Source organism: Triturus cristatus, chromosome 2_2, assembly GCF_964204655.1.
Source record: "Triturus cristatus chromosome 2_2, aTriCri1.1, whole genome shotgun sequence".
NCBI lineage: Eukaryota > Metazoa > Chordata > Amphibia > Caudata > Salamandridae > Triturus > Triturus cristatus.
In genome coordinates, this window is record NC_140582.1 from 476,819,993 (window position 1) to 476,837,307 (window position 17,315).

At 41.7% G+C, this 17,315-nt stretch overlaps 1 protein-coding gene across 2 annotated transcripts in view; it reads left to right on the forward strand.

The window, feature by feature from the left end:
• The window catches only part of PRDM5 (PR/SET domain 5), a 687,250-nt gene that overhangs the window by 417,069 nt on the left and 252,866 nt on the right, over positions 1–17,315 (forward strand). For both annotated transcript variants that reach the window (XM_085641579.1, XM_085641580.1), the window contains one exon: positions 14,298–14,458. In XM_085641579.1, the coding sequence (XP_085497705.1) occupies positions 14,298–14,458 (161 nt within the window). The remainder of the gene's footprint in view (positions 1–14,297; positions 14,459–17,315) is intronic.

Sequence of the window (17,315 nt, forward strand, 5' to 3'; positions counted from 1 at the left end):
AAAAATGTTCCTGCTCTAAACCATTGCCAAGCTGAGAAGAATTTTCAATTAAAACACAAACTTGTGCACTGGCTGGCCAAATTAACAGACTTATACAGACATAAAGCTCTATTTTACATTATTAACAATGTGCAGCAAGTCTCCCAGGTAGGAAATACCCCCAAAAAGGAATTGGGGGATTGTGTAGCAATAAATGTTGTGAATGCACATGTTGTGGGGTGCCTATTTAACAGGCTGTCTTTTGTTCAATTCACAGGTGTACCAAGGCAGTGCCCTTGAGTTATTTTTATAGACCAATCAGTACAGGACTCCCGAAACCTCTCCTCTACCCGGTCCCTGTATGTAGATCATTTGTGACACCAACATATAATCGCTTCACTTCTCTTGAACAGGTAGATTGACTGTTGGACTCAATGCCACCACTGGACCTAGTCTTGCAAACCAATTGAATTTTGAAACACAAGAAGCAGCCTCTCTGGTAGTTGAGGCGATAACTGTTTGTAGTACTAACTCTGTTTTGGCATAAAATATGTTTACCTGTTCTGGGCTAACTTCAGATGTTGCCTTACAATCTGCTGCATCTAAATTTTTTTTTGATATTACAGAATTATTTGAGCGATCACAATCACTTGGCCATCTTTTTTGACCTGGGTAATGAGAAGCAGCAGGGCTAGCTTATTACCATGCCAAAAGCAGCAAACAGAAACAAGGACATTCTCCGCAAGTGGGTTATAGAAAACTCGGGTCACCTGCTAACAGACCTCACAGCGAGAAATGGGGAGCAGATAACGGCCTGCTTGGAAAGTGAACTGGACCCTAAGCGTATGTTTTGGGAATTCACTGGGATCTGGCATACCACACTGAGCTTCTAACATCTGTTTAAATGGTCAGTGAGGTCAGACCACAAAGGTGATTTGACATAGTGTGCTCGAAGGCCCATAGAGACATTATTTCTGCCTTCAAAGAGGGTCCCAGGAAGGGTTAGGTGGTATGCCTCTGCAAACAGAACTACAAGCAAGCGATCTTGAACAGGAAGGCAGCGATAAGGCAAGAAGCCCGGGAGAATTTGCATGAAGGTAGTTTAAAGAACGATGTCCGCCTGTTTAGAAAAACAGTTAACTCCCCCTATTTCAGAAACAACCAATTAGTGATTCTCAGATAAACCCTGGTAAATGCTCAATATATAGCTATCCTAGCAGAGGGTGGAAACATGTTGCCAACACAAATTTTGTTGAATAGATTCATCCTGTTCATGAGTGATCTGGGATTAATGACAAATATTGCCAAGTCACACACAAAAGGTTGTTGGGCATACATATACTAACACGAGACCACACTTCATTCATGGTGAAAAGCTTCTTTGTGTTCAAACCTTTACCTATCCGGGAATGCCTTTTGATTGTAAAAGAACCTGGTCACATGTAATTAAAGACAAAATGTTCTTGTCTGATCAAACCATACAGGCTCTCTTTAGGTTTGCTGGGAAGCTGGGTTCTTAACCATTGGATGCCATGATTAATATTTATTTAGCACGTTGCTGCTCCATAACGATTTATGGGCATACTGTGATACCTCTCACCTCCAGATTACCGAATATGTATTTCTGAGAAGGCTGCCATCTGTACCCAAGAGCCTACCTCTATTTCTTGACCACACTAAGTTAGACCTACTGAATCTGGAAGCCAGAATAAAGCTAGCACCGCTTATGCTGTGGCATTCAATCTGGTCCAAATACGAATCTCTCCTAAATCAGGAGATAATCAATGTTTGCTACAACTTGATACCCGCAGCATTCCATGGATGAGATATATAAGAGAACAATTTGACTTGTTAGGAAGACCAGAAAACAATTTGACTTGTTAGGAAGACCGGATTATTTCCTCAGCCCCCGGAATATCTCTAAAAATCAATTAAAGCAAGATGTTTGCAGTCGGCGCAGACAAATGTCTAGTGATGGTAAAGAAAAGTGTGGCTGCATGTCTTCCATTAATAACTAAAGACTCCATGGAGCCCTATCTTCTGTTCCTGCTTCAACACCCTCAGATATTTTATATAATGAGATGGAGACTCAATATCGCTCAATTCTTGGTTTCTTATCACAGCAATTCATACCGTGATTCTGACCTCGGACCATGTCCTTGTGACTCGTGCTCAGTTCAAACTACGCTCCATTTAAAAAAAGAATGTGTATGCTGCACCTAGGAATTCTTTTTCACTCCATTGCTGAGACTCATGAATATAAGAAGGTGTAGTTCTGCCCTACTTGTCCTAAAGCTACTACAAAGAGAATACATTTGTATGATGGTTTATAAGTGTATCTCCAAAGCTATAAGAGTGAAGGAATTTGGTGAGGTACTGAGCTTTCTTAATGGTGACTTACTTGTGGAGAACCTGAGTATTTTGTTATCTCTCTGTTTACCTCTGTACAAGTTACTTTATGACCTTAATTGTTGAATTGGGCCGCTGGGATGACTGAAACACTAATTATTTTCTCTCAAGGATATTTTTTATCTTTGTATTTATTTGTTTAAAAAAATCTAAACATAGTGATATATTGTAGTGCAATGATTTTATGTATAGATTATCTTATGGTTTTACAATCAGATATAGATTTGATGATGATGAGGATTCCCAGTGGCCCTCACTGGCAACCACTGGCTCAAATTAAGGACTGTGTGAGAGCAATTGCTTTATTCCACATCCACAATTGTATGCACAGTTCATCTTAACCACAATTCTTGTATCAGGTTCCTGATGTTGATTTGAGGGTCTATACTGGCATGTGCTGCCTGCCATGTTTATTAAGGGAACTCAGGGCTCATCTTGTGGGAAGGTTGGGTGTCCAAGACAGTCATTGTAAATTGACTTCTTTTTCTTTAGGAAAAGTAATTGAAAGGATTTTTGCACTCATGTATGTGGTCCATCCATCAACATCTGACACCATTTAGGCCACTGGCATCTGCAATATATGCATTTTTTCATAGTAACTTGACCTAATGTAACACAAATTATATATGGTGCATGTTCATAAATCCTCTTAGTGCCTCGTGCGAATGCGAGTATGCTGCATGCGAAGAAGAGTGTTGGAGTTGAGCTGCTGAAGCAGACTGCACGACCCATCGCCCCGGAACATAATCCCGAGCCGTAACGCAATCAATTTGTGTAAGGCCAGTTTTGATGTAAGCGAGCCGCTAAAGAACACGAATGCTCGCACTCCGGTTGAGCTAGTTTAAAAGATTTCCACTTGGAGATACAAGAATCAGGAACCTTACATCTTCAAATACGCCTGTGATACCTCCAGTCCTCTGTATAACACCTGTCCACCCTGATGAAGACCTTCAATAATAAGCGCCACGCTGAAGGTCGAAACGCGTTGGTTCTTTGATGAGGCAAGCCTTAAAGAACTAAGGAAACAGAACGACGGCAAGTCTTCGACAATACTTGAAAAGAATTCAAAATAGTGTCGCAAACCCGGTTTCCTAAAGCCTGTAGGCTACCTCCCTTTGGCGCTCCAATAGATTATCATCTTGTGAGGACCAGAAGAATAGGAGTCCCTGGAACTCTATGTGAACAACGTAGGACTTTCCCTATATGTACAACATTCTACACATAGTTGTCTAAAATAGTATAAGGAGATTCTTTGTATCCATTATATAGAATTGTTGTTGTCTTTTATGTGAAGATTGTCAAAGTATATGATGTTGTGTTTATTTGTTATTTAATATTTTTAAGTTTCCAGAAACAATCTTGTTTTTGTTTTAGTAACAGTTGCACAGAATCAACAGGTCTTGATGTAAGAATATGAAATGCAGTATTTGTATAATACACGCAATTAGTGGAAAATAGAAATCTACTTCAAAAAGTTGAAAAGCTGATTTATGGTGACAGAGGTAACATGTTTTGCTAAGACCATTTAGGCCACTGGCATCTGCAATACATGCATTTTTTCATACTAACTTGACCTAATGTAACACAAATTATATATGGTGCATGTTCATAAATCCTCTTAGTGCTTCAGTACAGAACTGCTGTTGTGGGTTGACCATGGGGCATGGGCTCCATGGAGGGATGACCGTGAATATGTCCTTGATTTATAAAGAAATGTTGTGTGGAATAAATGACGTGTTTTCCCTGTGATGTTTTCAATAATTGGGGAGGAGGAGTGTTTTACAACCTGCTGTCCAAATTTGTGTAGGGTTTTTATATGTTTTAATTGTTTCTGTGGAGTGTATCAAAGTGGAGCTGCTGGAATTGAGAACGTTTTGGGGCTATTGACTTTCCTTTCAGAATCTATCATAATTATCGATGAATGAGTCAATGACTCATGAGAAAAGAGTCCATTCATCTCCAAAAGCAACATTCTTTCAGAAAATGTCTGACTTCTCAGCCCCAATCTCTCCTCACTGTTTCAGTAATAACTCTGTAGGGCATAGCATCAGTCAGGGTGTATGCATATCAGAAATGTGTACGATCTTTCATCTTCTACTGCATAAGAGTGTCTCAACCGTCTCCTACATCTCACAATAAAAGTAACAGTCAAATTCATCGTGAAACCTCGGTTTTCATTCTTTAGTTAAGGAACCAATATCGGCTTGGGCCCACTGATGATTTTTTCTCAAACTAGGTAATGGGTAAAGGAAAAATCGAGTTTTTACAGGCAAATCTAAATATAAACAAGGTGTAGGAAGAGATGAGAATGAGGGCTCAGTGTCAGCTTCCCATTCTAGGCACAACAGTATTCACTTAAAATACTAAGCCCTTCCAAAAGAAAAAAACATTCTCTTTCCACCCACGTTAAACTGATTCATATCCATTTATGAGACTTGTAAACATTCAGAAAGTGTTCCAACGTTTTACTATTGAGTCAGTAAACCACCTGGAGAATTCCGCTTCTTATGAAGTCAGAGAGCTCAGCAGGTCGTGCCCCTGGGTTCTCATATCGAGGCAAATGATTCCACATGTCTGCAATCATGGCCAACTCAGATAACAAATCTGCACTTGATGGGAGTAATGGTTTGCTTCAGAGTCTATGGATACATAGTTTTGCACCTTCCAGTACTGTTCCCAGTCACTGTTGCCTGTGTTCTGTAGGTACTACACAGTCAGACTGGTCATGTAGACGTGTCAACCTCATAAAAGGAGTAATGGTCACACAGTCAGAATCCTACAGGTTCGATCATACATCAGACCTCAGGAAATTGTAGACCAATGCCATAAGATATGGGCTATATCCCAATCTTCTGTCCTACACCTTGAGCAGATTGTATGTTGCAAAGGACCAGCTGTATGTAACCTGACAAGCAACCAGTGCCAATTATGCAGGAGGTTAAAGTGTGAAAATTCCAGTATTGATTTCCTAAGAAGTGATTTACGTGACTACATCAGGGCCGACCAATCTTCAGTGGCCTAATCATACCCTAAGAGCATTTGCTAGTTCTGTCTAGTCACACTTAAACTGGGATTTGAGTGAATGGATTCATCAATAGTCCATATTTACTTGCAACCAAGCCGTTGTCGATGGCCCATGTCTCCAGCTATGACCATATGAATGAAAGATGTAGTAGTTTAGGTGCATGCCAAATCTGTCTATGAGGTAATGGAATAGCCATAACTACTGCAATTTCTGGGACTGCTACAGTCCATATTCCGTCTGGAGATCCTTTAAAAATGTAAGCATACCTTTGCTTATCAGTTGGTCCACAGTCTGTTTACTCTTTGTATCAGAGGGGGAACATTCCAACACAGAGTCATACACCTTGGCAACTGTGTTATCGCATGTGTGGATCTAGGGATTAACTTTTACTAAATCATGGCCTGCCTCCACAGTTGCCACATAGTCTTGATTATGTGATTATATATTTGTGTCATAAGGGATCAAAATTAATACAGTGCATTAATACTATGGGTGTAAGGCAGAATGCCCTTAGTACACCGCATTTTAACTAATGTAGCCAATGGCCAACTGATATGGACCAAACAGTTAGCTAAACATAGTTGATCATTTGCTTTCAACATGTCCACTTGACCAACTCAATAGTTAACAAAGTATACCATTACAAAGGATAGCTATCTGGAGATAACCAAGTCCAATCTGATATACCTGTAATTTGATACATCTAGTAGCATTGTTTGATGACACATTCAACCAGGTTCCCATACTGTACACTGGCCATCAGTATAGCAACAATCTCAAAGAACCTTTCCTCCGTCCCTTATATCATACTTCAGTGCCTGGCCTAAGGAGTTGGCAAGGTCACTCAATAATTTAGACACTTGTTGGCATCTCCTGTGATATGAGAGTTATGAGTTCTAATAAGGGAAGGTCCTCTCAGCCTTTCCCCATCTGAGGTTCCAAGACCGAGAGCCAATAAAATTAGTAATAGTGGCATCTCTGTTTTTACATTCCCTTGAAATGGCAACAGTGTGATATGAATTTGTAAAAATGTTTTACCATTATTACGTTTGTTTAACAAAATCATAAATCAGCCATCTGCACTTCAGATTCTGCTACTGATGTAGTTGATGTCATTGGCAAGAACAATGAAAACATTAGCCTATAGTGAAAGATACAACTTTCTCCAGTTTTAGAGGTTCACGAAAGCCCTGAAAGAGTGCCTGCTCTGACAGGCTTCTTATCTTTATGACAACTGACAACACTGTCATCTGCCACAGGGCCTCCTGGCCAGATGAATGAAATTAATCCACCCTAGTTCCTCTATAACCCCCCTTTCTCAACCCCTGCCAAGAATATCTAAGTGTTTCCAGGTTGTGTCACTCTAGACTCCCTTGCTTACTCATATCAGCCTGTAAGGTGTAATGGAATGTTCATGGTCCACATAGAATCAAGATGAGCCAAGCAACACCTGCTTAGAAGCAGTGCTTCAATAGCAATATGCCCAAACTTCAAATCACACAGCAAGAAGTATGCCAGCTACACACACAAGTTGCAAGGCATAATCAAGTGTAAATCAGCACATGCATTACAAGCTATATAAACTTATCTTGGCTAAAATGACAAGAGCCTGCCCACTCAAAGAGCACCAGTTGAGAGACAACTGAAGAGTATTTGCAAAACAAAAAAATTGAGCTCTTACACCTTGACACAGGTAGAAGCTATTGGGGTGCATGGCATGTTATGAGCATGCACACAATTGTAGACAGTTCACCTTAGATAGTACATTCATGACAGAGCAACTAGCCAGAAAGTACTACAGCAGCTGCCCGCTGTTTCATAACTGGGGAAACAATGAAAAAAACAGCAGGTAAAAAAGAACACAGGCTGTTGCAAAGTTATGCCAGTTCCACCTAAAGAGATAGTCAAGAGGCAGCTGTCAAAGAAATAAATATCACTAAATGCCAATCTTTACCAAATAAGAAGCTTTCTACTAGTCTGTGAAGGTACATAAGAAACTACAGAGAGAAATGTGGATCTTTGTATAAGGATAATACTGTAAATAATTCTAAAACAGAAAGCCGGCTGCCCAATTGAGTATTAACTACTACAAGATGTGATACTCCATAAAGACATGCAAGGGTTTGCAGAACTGCACAGTGCCGCAGCCTTTCACTGAATTGACAGTGTGGGAGAAGTCCTTTCACCAAATCTTACCTGAGAGTAATTATGAGATTCAACTGAATCCTACAGAAAAACAAGGTACATTTATAAACACAGCCATAATGCCTCTGTGCATGTGAGTGTTTGCATGACATAGCAAGGTAGACATAATAATAAGTGAAAATCATAACAGTGATTCACAGGCATATAAATTAGTGAGATAAAAAGGTTGACATGCATTAGACACACCAGCCATGCTGATAATCTAATGGTAAGTATATCGTTGGTGCAGACATAATTTAAATTAAGGAAGGGTACAAGAGTGCACATATATTAAAGATGGACCTGCATTGATATTGCCTGAAAAGTAGCAAAGCTCAGGAGAAATCTTTCATCCTCAAGCTATAGGAGCTTTGAAGGTCAGGAAACAAACAAGAAACTTGAAGTAGCTCCACAGTACCAGGAAGTTGTTCCACTGAGCTCAGATCACTCCCCAGACATGACTAGACAAAGCTTGTTACTTTTTGTCTTCACCCTTCAACTTAAATCTTCCGCTTTAGTATTTACTGAAATAAATTGCACAAAAACTATTTTGGCAGTGTACATAAACTTTATTTGAATCATGTGACACTCCAAGTATCAGCCTTTGAACCTTTTGTACCTGTCATTAGCAGCTGTCACTCTCAGAACCTCACAGTGTCTGCTCCGGCGTGTAGGTCCCAAGAATGACTAGTGCCGGTGATGCTCACAAAAGACTGCACCTTTGCCATGCCTGGTCCTATTCTTCAGGTAAGTTCTGCAAGAAGTGGAGATCCTAGGAGAAATTCTTCCACAAGACACACAAAAAAGTATCACAAATTCCAGTCCTTCTTCCATAGACATCTTTCCCTCTCTTGGGGTAGATTGAGAAGTTTGCAACAACACACCCAGCCCCTTGCCTCAACATGCTCATCAAAACCAGTGCCCGTCTTCTAGAAGTTGCTCATAAAGTTTCTATTGCTGTCTGCAGACCAGACACAGTTTGTGGCCTTTACTCAAACCAGTCTCCAAATCTTTTATGACTCTCTGCCTTCCCCTGGTGTGTCTTTGATCCTCAGGAAGCCATTTACTGTGTTGCCATCAGTGAATTCAGCCTAAGCACTAATCTAACTACTTGGAGCTGACCTAATGTCACAAGGGTGACACAGGTCAGGTCGCTGTTCTATTGAAGGCCTCAATAATTGTCCATCATGGCTCAATAAATAAATAAACAGACTGCTTTTGAGGATTCCCCTCCTTGTAAACCTCTGTATTGTGCTCAGAGGATCTCGAGGATGGAGGCCCTCTTTGGCCCTAATTTGGATGCCTCAGGTATCTTCCAAAATGCATCACATATAAGATGACTATAGAGAGGCAGATACTCTACTCACCCTCACTATAGCAATGCAGGTCAAAATATTTACCAACAGAACACCAGTGGCCTAGAAACATCAATTTGGCTGGAGTTGAGATATCCCCCAATCCTACCCACTAAAGAAGAGGTATACATTATTGTTGTCATCTAAAAACTGCTGCCTCTACAGTCCTGAATGTGCCTTTTCTGGTTCTGGCTACTTCTTTCAAGATACCCTACAGGACATCTTAATCTGCATGCACTCGTCCTGCATGACGGAAGCTCCTCAACATGCATGTCTTCAGGAGCAGAAGATGCGGGAGAGGTGCACACAGTGTGAGGGCCATATGGACAGGAGCCTTACATCTCCGATAAGCACGCTATGGTGAAGACCTATGCAAATACAAGATGATCTCCATGTCTTATGGAGCCACAGGCCTTCAGCAAGGCTTGTGCTTGCAAATTGTGGTAGTCACCTTGAATGCCTAGAGCAAAAGATCACTGTAGACAGATGTGATTCATAGCTGTTGCATCTGACATTTGCAATTAGAATCGGTGTAACTTGTTATCCTGGAAAGTGGACAAAAGACATAATCGGATTCAGAGAAGTATTCCTTAGTTGTTTTCACAGTGAGTCCTCCATTAGGATTACAAACTCTTTTTACACTCTGGGCCTGATTACGGTGCCGTTCAGACTGCAACTGACGGCTTGTCGGTTACGGTCTGAACCGCATCTACTGCTGCGGTCCGACCGATGCTTTATGATGCGTGCAGTCGGAGGCAGCAATCGGAGGGACCGACCAACACTTTCAGACGGGCTCATGGAGCCCGTCAGTCAGAAACCCATCATAATTCCTTAAAGACGGTGTTTCCGCCATCGGAATTATGATGTCGGTTTCCGACAGCCTTTCCATGCCGGCGTTTCTGACATGAAAAGGCTGTTAGAAAGCGACACTGGGAGCCCCTATCAGGGACCGATTCCCCCTAGCCCTCAGTATCTGGGCGTGGGGGCACCTATGATGCCCCCTGAACATCCCTGCATGGTGTGGCAGGCACCAATGGGTGCCTGCCATGCGGTGCAGGGAGGCTCAGGGTGCCTGCCACACGGTGCAGGGCTGTTCACAAACTTCCACTTCTCAATGGGAGCTTGAGGTGTGGGCAGTTTCAGCCCTCCACACAAGCTCCCATTGAGAGATGGGAGTTTTGGTTGGATCGTAATTCAGTGTGAGTAACCGCTGACCTATGGTGGGGCGGTTCCTCCACCAAGGAAACTCCAACCGACATCATAATCAGGCCCTGTGTGTTTTTTCCTCAAGGAGTTGTCCATTGGGATTATATTACATTGCTTTCATAGGAGAAGGCAGTGGAATCACATTGTTACAGACTTGTTGTTGTTAGACAAGTATGGTATGAAGATATTGATTATAGCAAATATCTAGATGATTAACATGGGAATAGGCAAATCCTATGATTTTAATTAATGTTTTTCACATTGCAATTATCAACCTTTTACATTGAATGCAAGCAGAGCCGTGGAACAATATTACATAACATTGATTGCTCTGTCTAGCAAACAGCATATGTTAACTCAGAGTATTTTTACTGTTATAATATCAACTTTAATTATGCTACATCTCAAAAGAAATATTGAGTTTCATTTCAGTGCTGCTAATGCGTAATGCAGAGGGTGTCAGCAAGTACATCATATATAATCTCAAAAATTAACTGGCAAAGTCAACTCCTTAACACTCCTGTACTGCAGATGTGGTTCAGTTGTGCAACAAGGCAGTGTCTGACTATATCCAATGTCGTTGTTTCTCTCCCTTTTATCCCATTTCCCTTTCCCTGGCTTTACTTCTAACCTATACAGCGATAGCATAAGAATGACTTTGGGCTTATTGAAGAGTAGAATATTTCTTTGCTCCCTGTGGGTCTATATCGCCCTTTTAGTGCATCTTGACAATAGCTAACTTACTGAAACTATCTTCCTGACTGAGGTTGTAGTGCTGCCATCTTCTTCTCCATAGCACCTGCTTCACGTCAATGATGCTCTCCTAGACCTGATGCTGGCCATATAGAGCAAGCTCTCCTATCCCACTTCAGTGATCCTCCTCTGCTACAGACCTATTTTCTCACAACTTCAACATCCTTTCTGCCCCCCTGTTGACCAGGAGCCTGGTTATGCAGGCTTATTCATCCAAATGCAGAGAGACTTGGCTGGAGTAGCAGAAATGCTGCAGGAATGTGACAGAAAATGTAGTTAAAACTCTAGTTGAGGAGACCTCTGAAGTTTGCACTAAGTCTCTGGCTGCACTAATATTTCGCCTTTATTTCTTCTTTTTTTCCTGTTGCTGGTCTCTTTGCTGGTTGGAGGGATCTTTTGGCTCCTGCAATGGGTTGGGAGGATGGACGAGTTAAAACCTGCCTTTCCGACGGGACCGCAGACCACACCCACATCCGACCCCAGTGAACTGCCTCCGTGGACCATCTATAACTCTCTCTCCGTGGCCACTAACTATCGGAGGCCGCGCAGGTCCTCGTCCTCGATCTGCTGAAATCTCGGGGTCGGCGGAAGCAACACGACCCTCCAACCCGCAAGGGAAGGCACTGGCGCAGGTCGGGTCCAAGTCTCAGGTGGTGTTACGGAAAGGTTTCAGGCTCAGGAGAAATGCTGACCGCTGGCTCGCCTCTCGCCTCAGCTTGCTCGCACCCTCACAGGCTCCGCCTCTCATGTCTCTCACTGTGATTGGCCAAATCCAAATGCATCACCGACAGCTTCTCTTGATCAAAAGGATTAGTACATCAGCAATATGTCGAAAAGGGTATTCAAAGTCATTTTCTCCTTGTGCTCTTATAATGCCACCTCAATATTGGTGCATTACTCTCGGCACACTGTGTGAGATGGCCCAACAGGCTGCAGCCAACCTCTCAGAGCCAATGCATGGTTTCTTTCAGCAATTGGTCAAAGATGGATGGAATTTAGCCAAACAAATTTTGTGAACCAAAATGAATACTTCTGACTGTGTGGCTTGGTCTATGGGTACAGTTGTCATCATTATTCGGCATGCTGTTTGACAATGAATGGCTTTTGTCAATAAAGCTGTTCGGCATCATAGCACTTTAAGCACAGATGTGGATGTGCTATGGAACACTTGTTGGGTCCTACGTCCCTGGTGGGCCACTTTCATCAGAAACACATGTATGTCTTGGGCTGTATTGGGTCTAGTCCTTTCAGCCAATCCAGCAGCAACTGCATTTTATGTGGCTTCAGAGGTCATGGTGGGCCGAAGAGCAGACACCAGGAGCAGCAGTCCTCTATTTTCTTATCTCTTTCTCAGGCTACAAAACCACTTCCATTCTCCTGCAGGCAAGCATGAGCATCTAGTGAGGGGGTGCATGTGTCATTTTATTGAGATTTGGTGAGCCATCACCTCAGATCATTGGTTCCTCCAAATTGTGAAAAATGGTCACACTCTACCATTTCAGGCCCTCTCCCTCTCATTCTTCCTGTTTATGTCTGTCTATGTGGTGGTTTTTGCCACCCATGGCCAAAATATGGCTTAGTAATATTTTACCCAGCTGTGCAAGGGAGCTATTGAGTTGATTTTCAAGACATGGGATATGCCTTAGATCCTTTCCCCCCCTACTTTTTGGTCCCAAAGCAGGGAAGACGCCTTAGCTTATTCTGAATTTTCAAATGTTCAACTCCTTCCTTCACAGAGAGAAATTCAAAATGCTGGGCAGGTGTAGATCTCAGCTTTGGAGGAGGAATTTTTCTCAATTTTTTCAGTCAGTGGTATTTGCATGTGAGATGTATTTTGTATTTGGGACGGTGAGGGTGTTTGAAATTGATAACATGATTATAACTCCCTTCTCTTAAGTATGGGGTGATTCATCTCCATTGTGGGTACAACAATAAATGCTTTGCACACTATCTCTACAATCCCTCATTATCTGGTTTTGAGTGTTCGTCGCTATATGTTTTAACAACCCTACTGGTATCCATGTCCCACAAACCGGCCCTAGGCCATCTCTTACAATTCGTTTATAGTAATTGGTCAGTGATACATCTCTTCATTCAGTTTCTCATATCATTACTTCAAAACTGATGCTACCTCCATCTTCTCTTTTCCTCCCGTTATACTCCATTCTCAAATCAACATCTTTGACTGAATCACAGCATTAAGACATTGGATTACCCTTTGCTCTCTAGTTCTCGATTTTTCAAAAACAAACTATTTGCTTTCCCATCTCTTCTTTATATCTTCCTGTCTCCAGCCCTACCTGGTTGTCCTCCACTTCAAACAGAAACAAGTGTTTACAGTGTATCTAACTCATGAAACTTTGGGGAATATTTACAAAGACATGTCAGAGCTTGGAGCCGCACCAAATTTAGCAGTGTTGCGCTCTGACATTTCCAAAACGCAGGGATGCGTCGTATTTATAATATTATTCTGCACCCCTGGGTTATCCCTAGTGCTGGCACATAGTGCAGGGGTACCTGCATTGCAAGGAATAATTGTTTATGTGCAGTAAACAATCAATAATGGCGACTTACATATTACTTCAATGTGTGCAGCATTTTGCAGGACACATAGCAGTAGCAAATCTCCATTATTTAATGATTGTTTATGTGCAGGAAGGATACCTTCCTGCACATCAACAATCATTAATGGCATTTTGTTTTTTCTATGTGTAGTGCAGAATGCAGCACACATAGAAAAAGCAAAAACAAGGAGAAATAAAAGTATTTCTCCTTGTATCGCCATTCTAACGCCTGATCTTGCTACACTACACCTCCTTGAAAATCTGGGGCAGCATCAAAAGCAATGAGTGTTGCAGTGGAGCGCCCACAGCAACACCCATTGCACACCCCTTTCACGCAGATACCGGAGCGAAAGGGTAGCTTATTTACAAAACAGAGTTAAGCCACAAAAAGTGGCTTATCACCACTTTGTAAATATGGTGCAGGGCATACCGCCACGAGAGCGTCAAAAGAGTGACCCTCCGGTGTTGGTAAGAACATGTACATGCGCTGCTTTAATTCTTTATATCCTCTACCCCCACAGCTTGTAGGCTGTAGCTAATTTATGGTTAAAAAATGTCCTCCACCTCTCCTGCAAGGTCTCCTAGTGATGAGCAAGCCGGGTCACTGCAACAACTTACTCTCTTTTCAACATTCTCTGTCATGCTGCTACCTCTCACAAATACTGGCATTCACCACCCTCTGACAACTGGAAGCTACTGACTAAGCAACCAAATATATAAATAAGCTTATGCCAAATTTAAGGTATGCTTATTGTAAGGCCTACTGATATAATTTATGTTTTTAGTAACAATGCGTTAATTCTATACTTTCTTTTTTTCAAGGTGAGCGAACCTTCAAGTGTGATCAATGTGATGCCACTTTTAAAAGGAAGGACACTCTGAATGTTCACATCCAGGTTGTGCATGATGGACGCAAGAAGTACAGATGTGATTTATGTGACAAAGCATTTGTAACACCCTCGGTTCTCAAAAGCCATAAAAAAGTAAGTAGCTTTGATGTTCATCTACATTTGTTTGGTGTATTATATATCCATTCTGCAAATGCTGCTCTTCCTAAACTCTTTCCCATGATAAAACTATTAACTGCATGGGGGTTTCAGCGAAAAGAGCCTACCCATTGGAATTTGGCTCCACTGACGCTTCTTTAAGCATTTATTTTAATTACATACATTCCCTATTCAGCCATGCCACAACTCCTTTCACCTGCCATAAACAAGTCCCACACCTACTCTGCTTCTTTTCTATTAGTGAACAACAAACTCAGAACCTGTTTACTTCCTCAGTGAATGTCTTTGATGAACACAATCAGCCCTTATATACTTTAAGAGCGATCACTGTCTTTTTAAAAAATCTGTTTATTGAACATAACAGCAAAACATTGCATCAGTATGGCATAGACACAACTCACTGGACTGTCTTTTTTTGGTAGAATTCTGTACAATTCTTTTTCTTCAGTTGTTATAGCTGTGATCATATATAGTGCTGTTTCATTCAATTGACTTTCAGTAATATGAAACACGTTTTCCAGATATGGGTCATCTGTCGCTGTTAAAGTATTTTCACGAAACCTGTTGTGTCTTTTCACTCTGTCTCTCCAGTCATAGAGGCTGTCAGTTTTTGTTACAGTGCGTGGAAGGTATTGTTTAGAGGTTGATGTTATAATGTTCTGGAAAAAAATGACAGTGCTGTGAGAGATTAAGCATGTTCTTGTTAAATATGTATCTAACCAAAATCTAAGTGCTAGGTAAGCACCTTTGAGGTATAGTACACTCAAAGATCAGAGTAATCTGAGTTCTCTCTATTTAATGCTTTCGTGATAGAAATGATGAGAATCCTCTCCGTCTTGTTGGAAGAAAGGCCTGTGTATTATGGTCATCCCCGATTGGTGTGATGACATGCCCTTAAAAACGTATTTTAGCTCTACCTAGATTATGAAATAAATTAGTTGGGGTGCCAGTGTGGCATTCATATGAATAGGAAAACACAAAGCCTACCTGCAAGGGCTAGAAAATAGTATAGCCTATGGACTAAAGCTAGAACAGATCTTGTTGATGCTTACACAATGAGATTTGACTATACTGGCAACAGACTGAAGAGAGCAGTGATGATGGCTAAGACGTATACTTAACTGTGGCAATACTAAGAGGGACAGAGAAATGGGGTTTGAACACCAGTTAGGAGTCCCACAGCAGAAGGGGAGTTTTGAATGACAGTGGTGCCTACACTTTAAAGTAATGAATGGAAAGCTGCAGTGATATTCGACAAGTCAAGATTACTGAACAAGTAGAAGTAGATGTGCTTCTTGTTTCTCGCATACAAGTTTCAAACTTAGACTACATAACCCTTTTAAGTGTTCTTCACTCTCTGTGGGTCTATGCAGAATGTACTAGCTGGCAGTGTGTCTGCTTCTGAGGCGAGTGAACCACTACTCTCTAACATATGAAACAATTCTTTAGACACTGGCGACAATACTCCCAAGATCACACAGTATTTGGGTCTTACCTGTAGTGTCTTGAGATTTAGCAAGGAAGGAACCCTTTTGGCTCCTGATGCACTCCGTAGAGCTATGATGTAGGTATTCGAGTGGAATGCAATTAAGGCTGATTTAGAATGTAGAATTCGCAGTTACACGCAGTCGAATAAAGACGTGTAATACTAAGGTCCGTTTGTGGCATAGACATTGCCGGGTACCAAGCTGGGGAAGACGCTACTGATGGAGATGAGGATGATATAAGTAACCTAAAGATTGACAGTGCTCTCCCAGAGAATTTGCTGTGACCATGCAAACTTCCCGTGCGTGTCACGTGTGCTGTTGTCGAAGTATGGAATCAATGTTTAATGCTTATGGAGTCATAGAGCAGCTACAGTCGCTATGAAGCAGTTGACGATAACAAAATCATTGCAGAGAATCAACAGGTCATTGGCTGAGAACCCACTGGTCAGGCCATACATTAATGTACTGCACTGCCATGCAAGATAAAGTCATTTGTTATATGGAGTGTCTATGCTAAAGGCAGATATAACCAGATTGTCAAAGAGCCGTCATTGATAATCAGATGTTGCAAAATAACACATCGAAAAAGAGCGCTGCAAAGTGGAAACCAACTAGGTGTCAGAAAGTGCAAAGTGACATTAAAAAAGGAAGAAATAAGTGACTTTCCAAGTCCATTAGAGAGAGTCATCGTACTGCTTCATGGGGTGAAGTGGCTCGAGGCAGTGCTAAATTTGTAAAATTATAAATGCCAGGGAACTAACCTGGAGGTCACTAAAGTTTGCACCACCCATTGCTCCTGTCATCACTGCCAGTGATAATACTAGAACAACTACTAACCATCTCTCTCCTGCAAGGGCAACAGTTCAGATTATTCAAGGTTCGCAAAGTGAAAGGAATGGCTGGGGAAGCAGGTAATAGTCATTTTTAATGCATATTGTATTCATAAACAACCGTTGTTCGGCTCACCTCTAAACTAGATGAACAGCGCCATCATATGGCAGACAGTCATACAGGCGGTGTTCACAATTAAGTGCTGGTGCGGAGCAATGGAAAACAATTAAGTGCCGGTGCCGAGCACCAGAAATCGCCAGCTCAATTTAAGCAATGGCTCAAGGAGGTGTGCCCCAGGTTGTGCTTACCAATCCGTCCATACCCGAAGCGACCATCCACCAAAACTGCTGAGTGGGGCTTAGAACAACTTCACAGGTTTTTGAAAACTAAAAAGTCAAGAATGACTTTTGGAATAGTGAAATGTTTCAAATGACAGCAAAGAAAGTCACGCTTTTAGCCCTCATTAAAGAGGATCCAAAGGGTAGCACATCACAAGGTCTCACAGATGAGTTGCC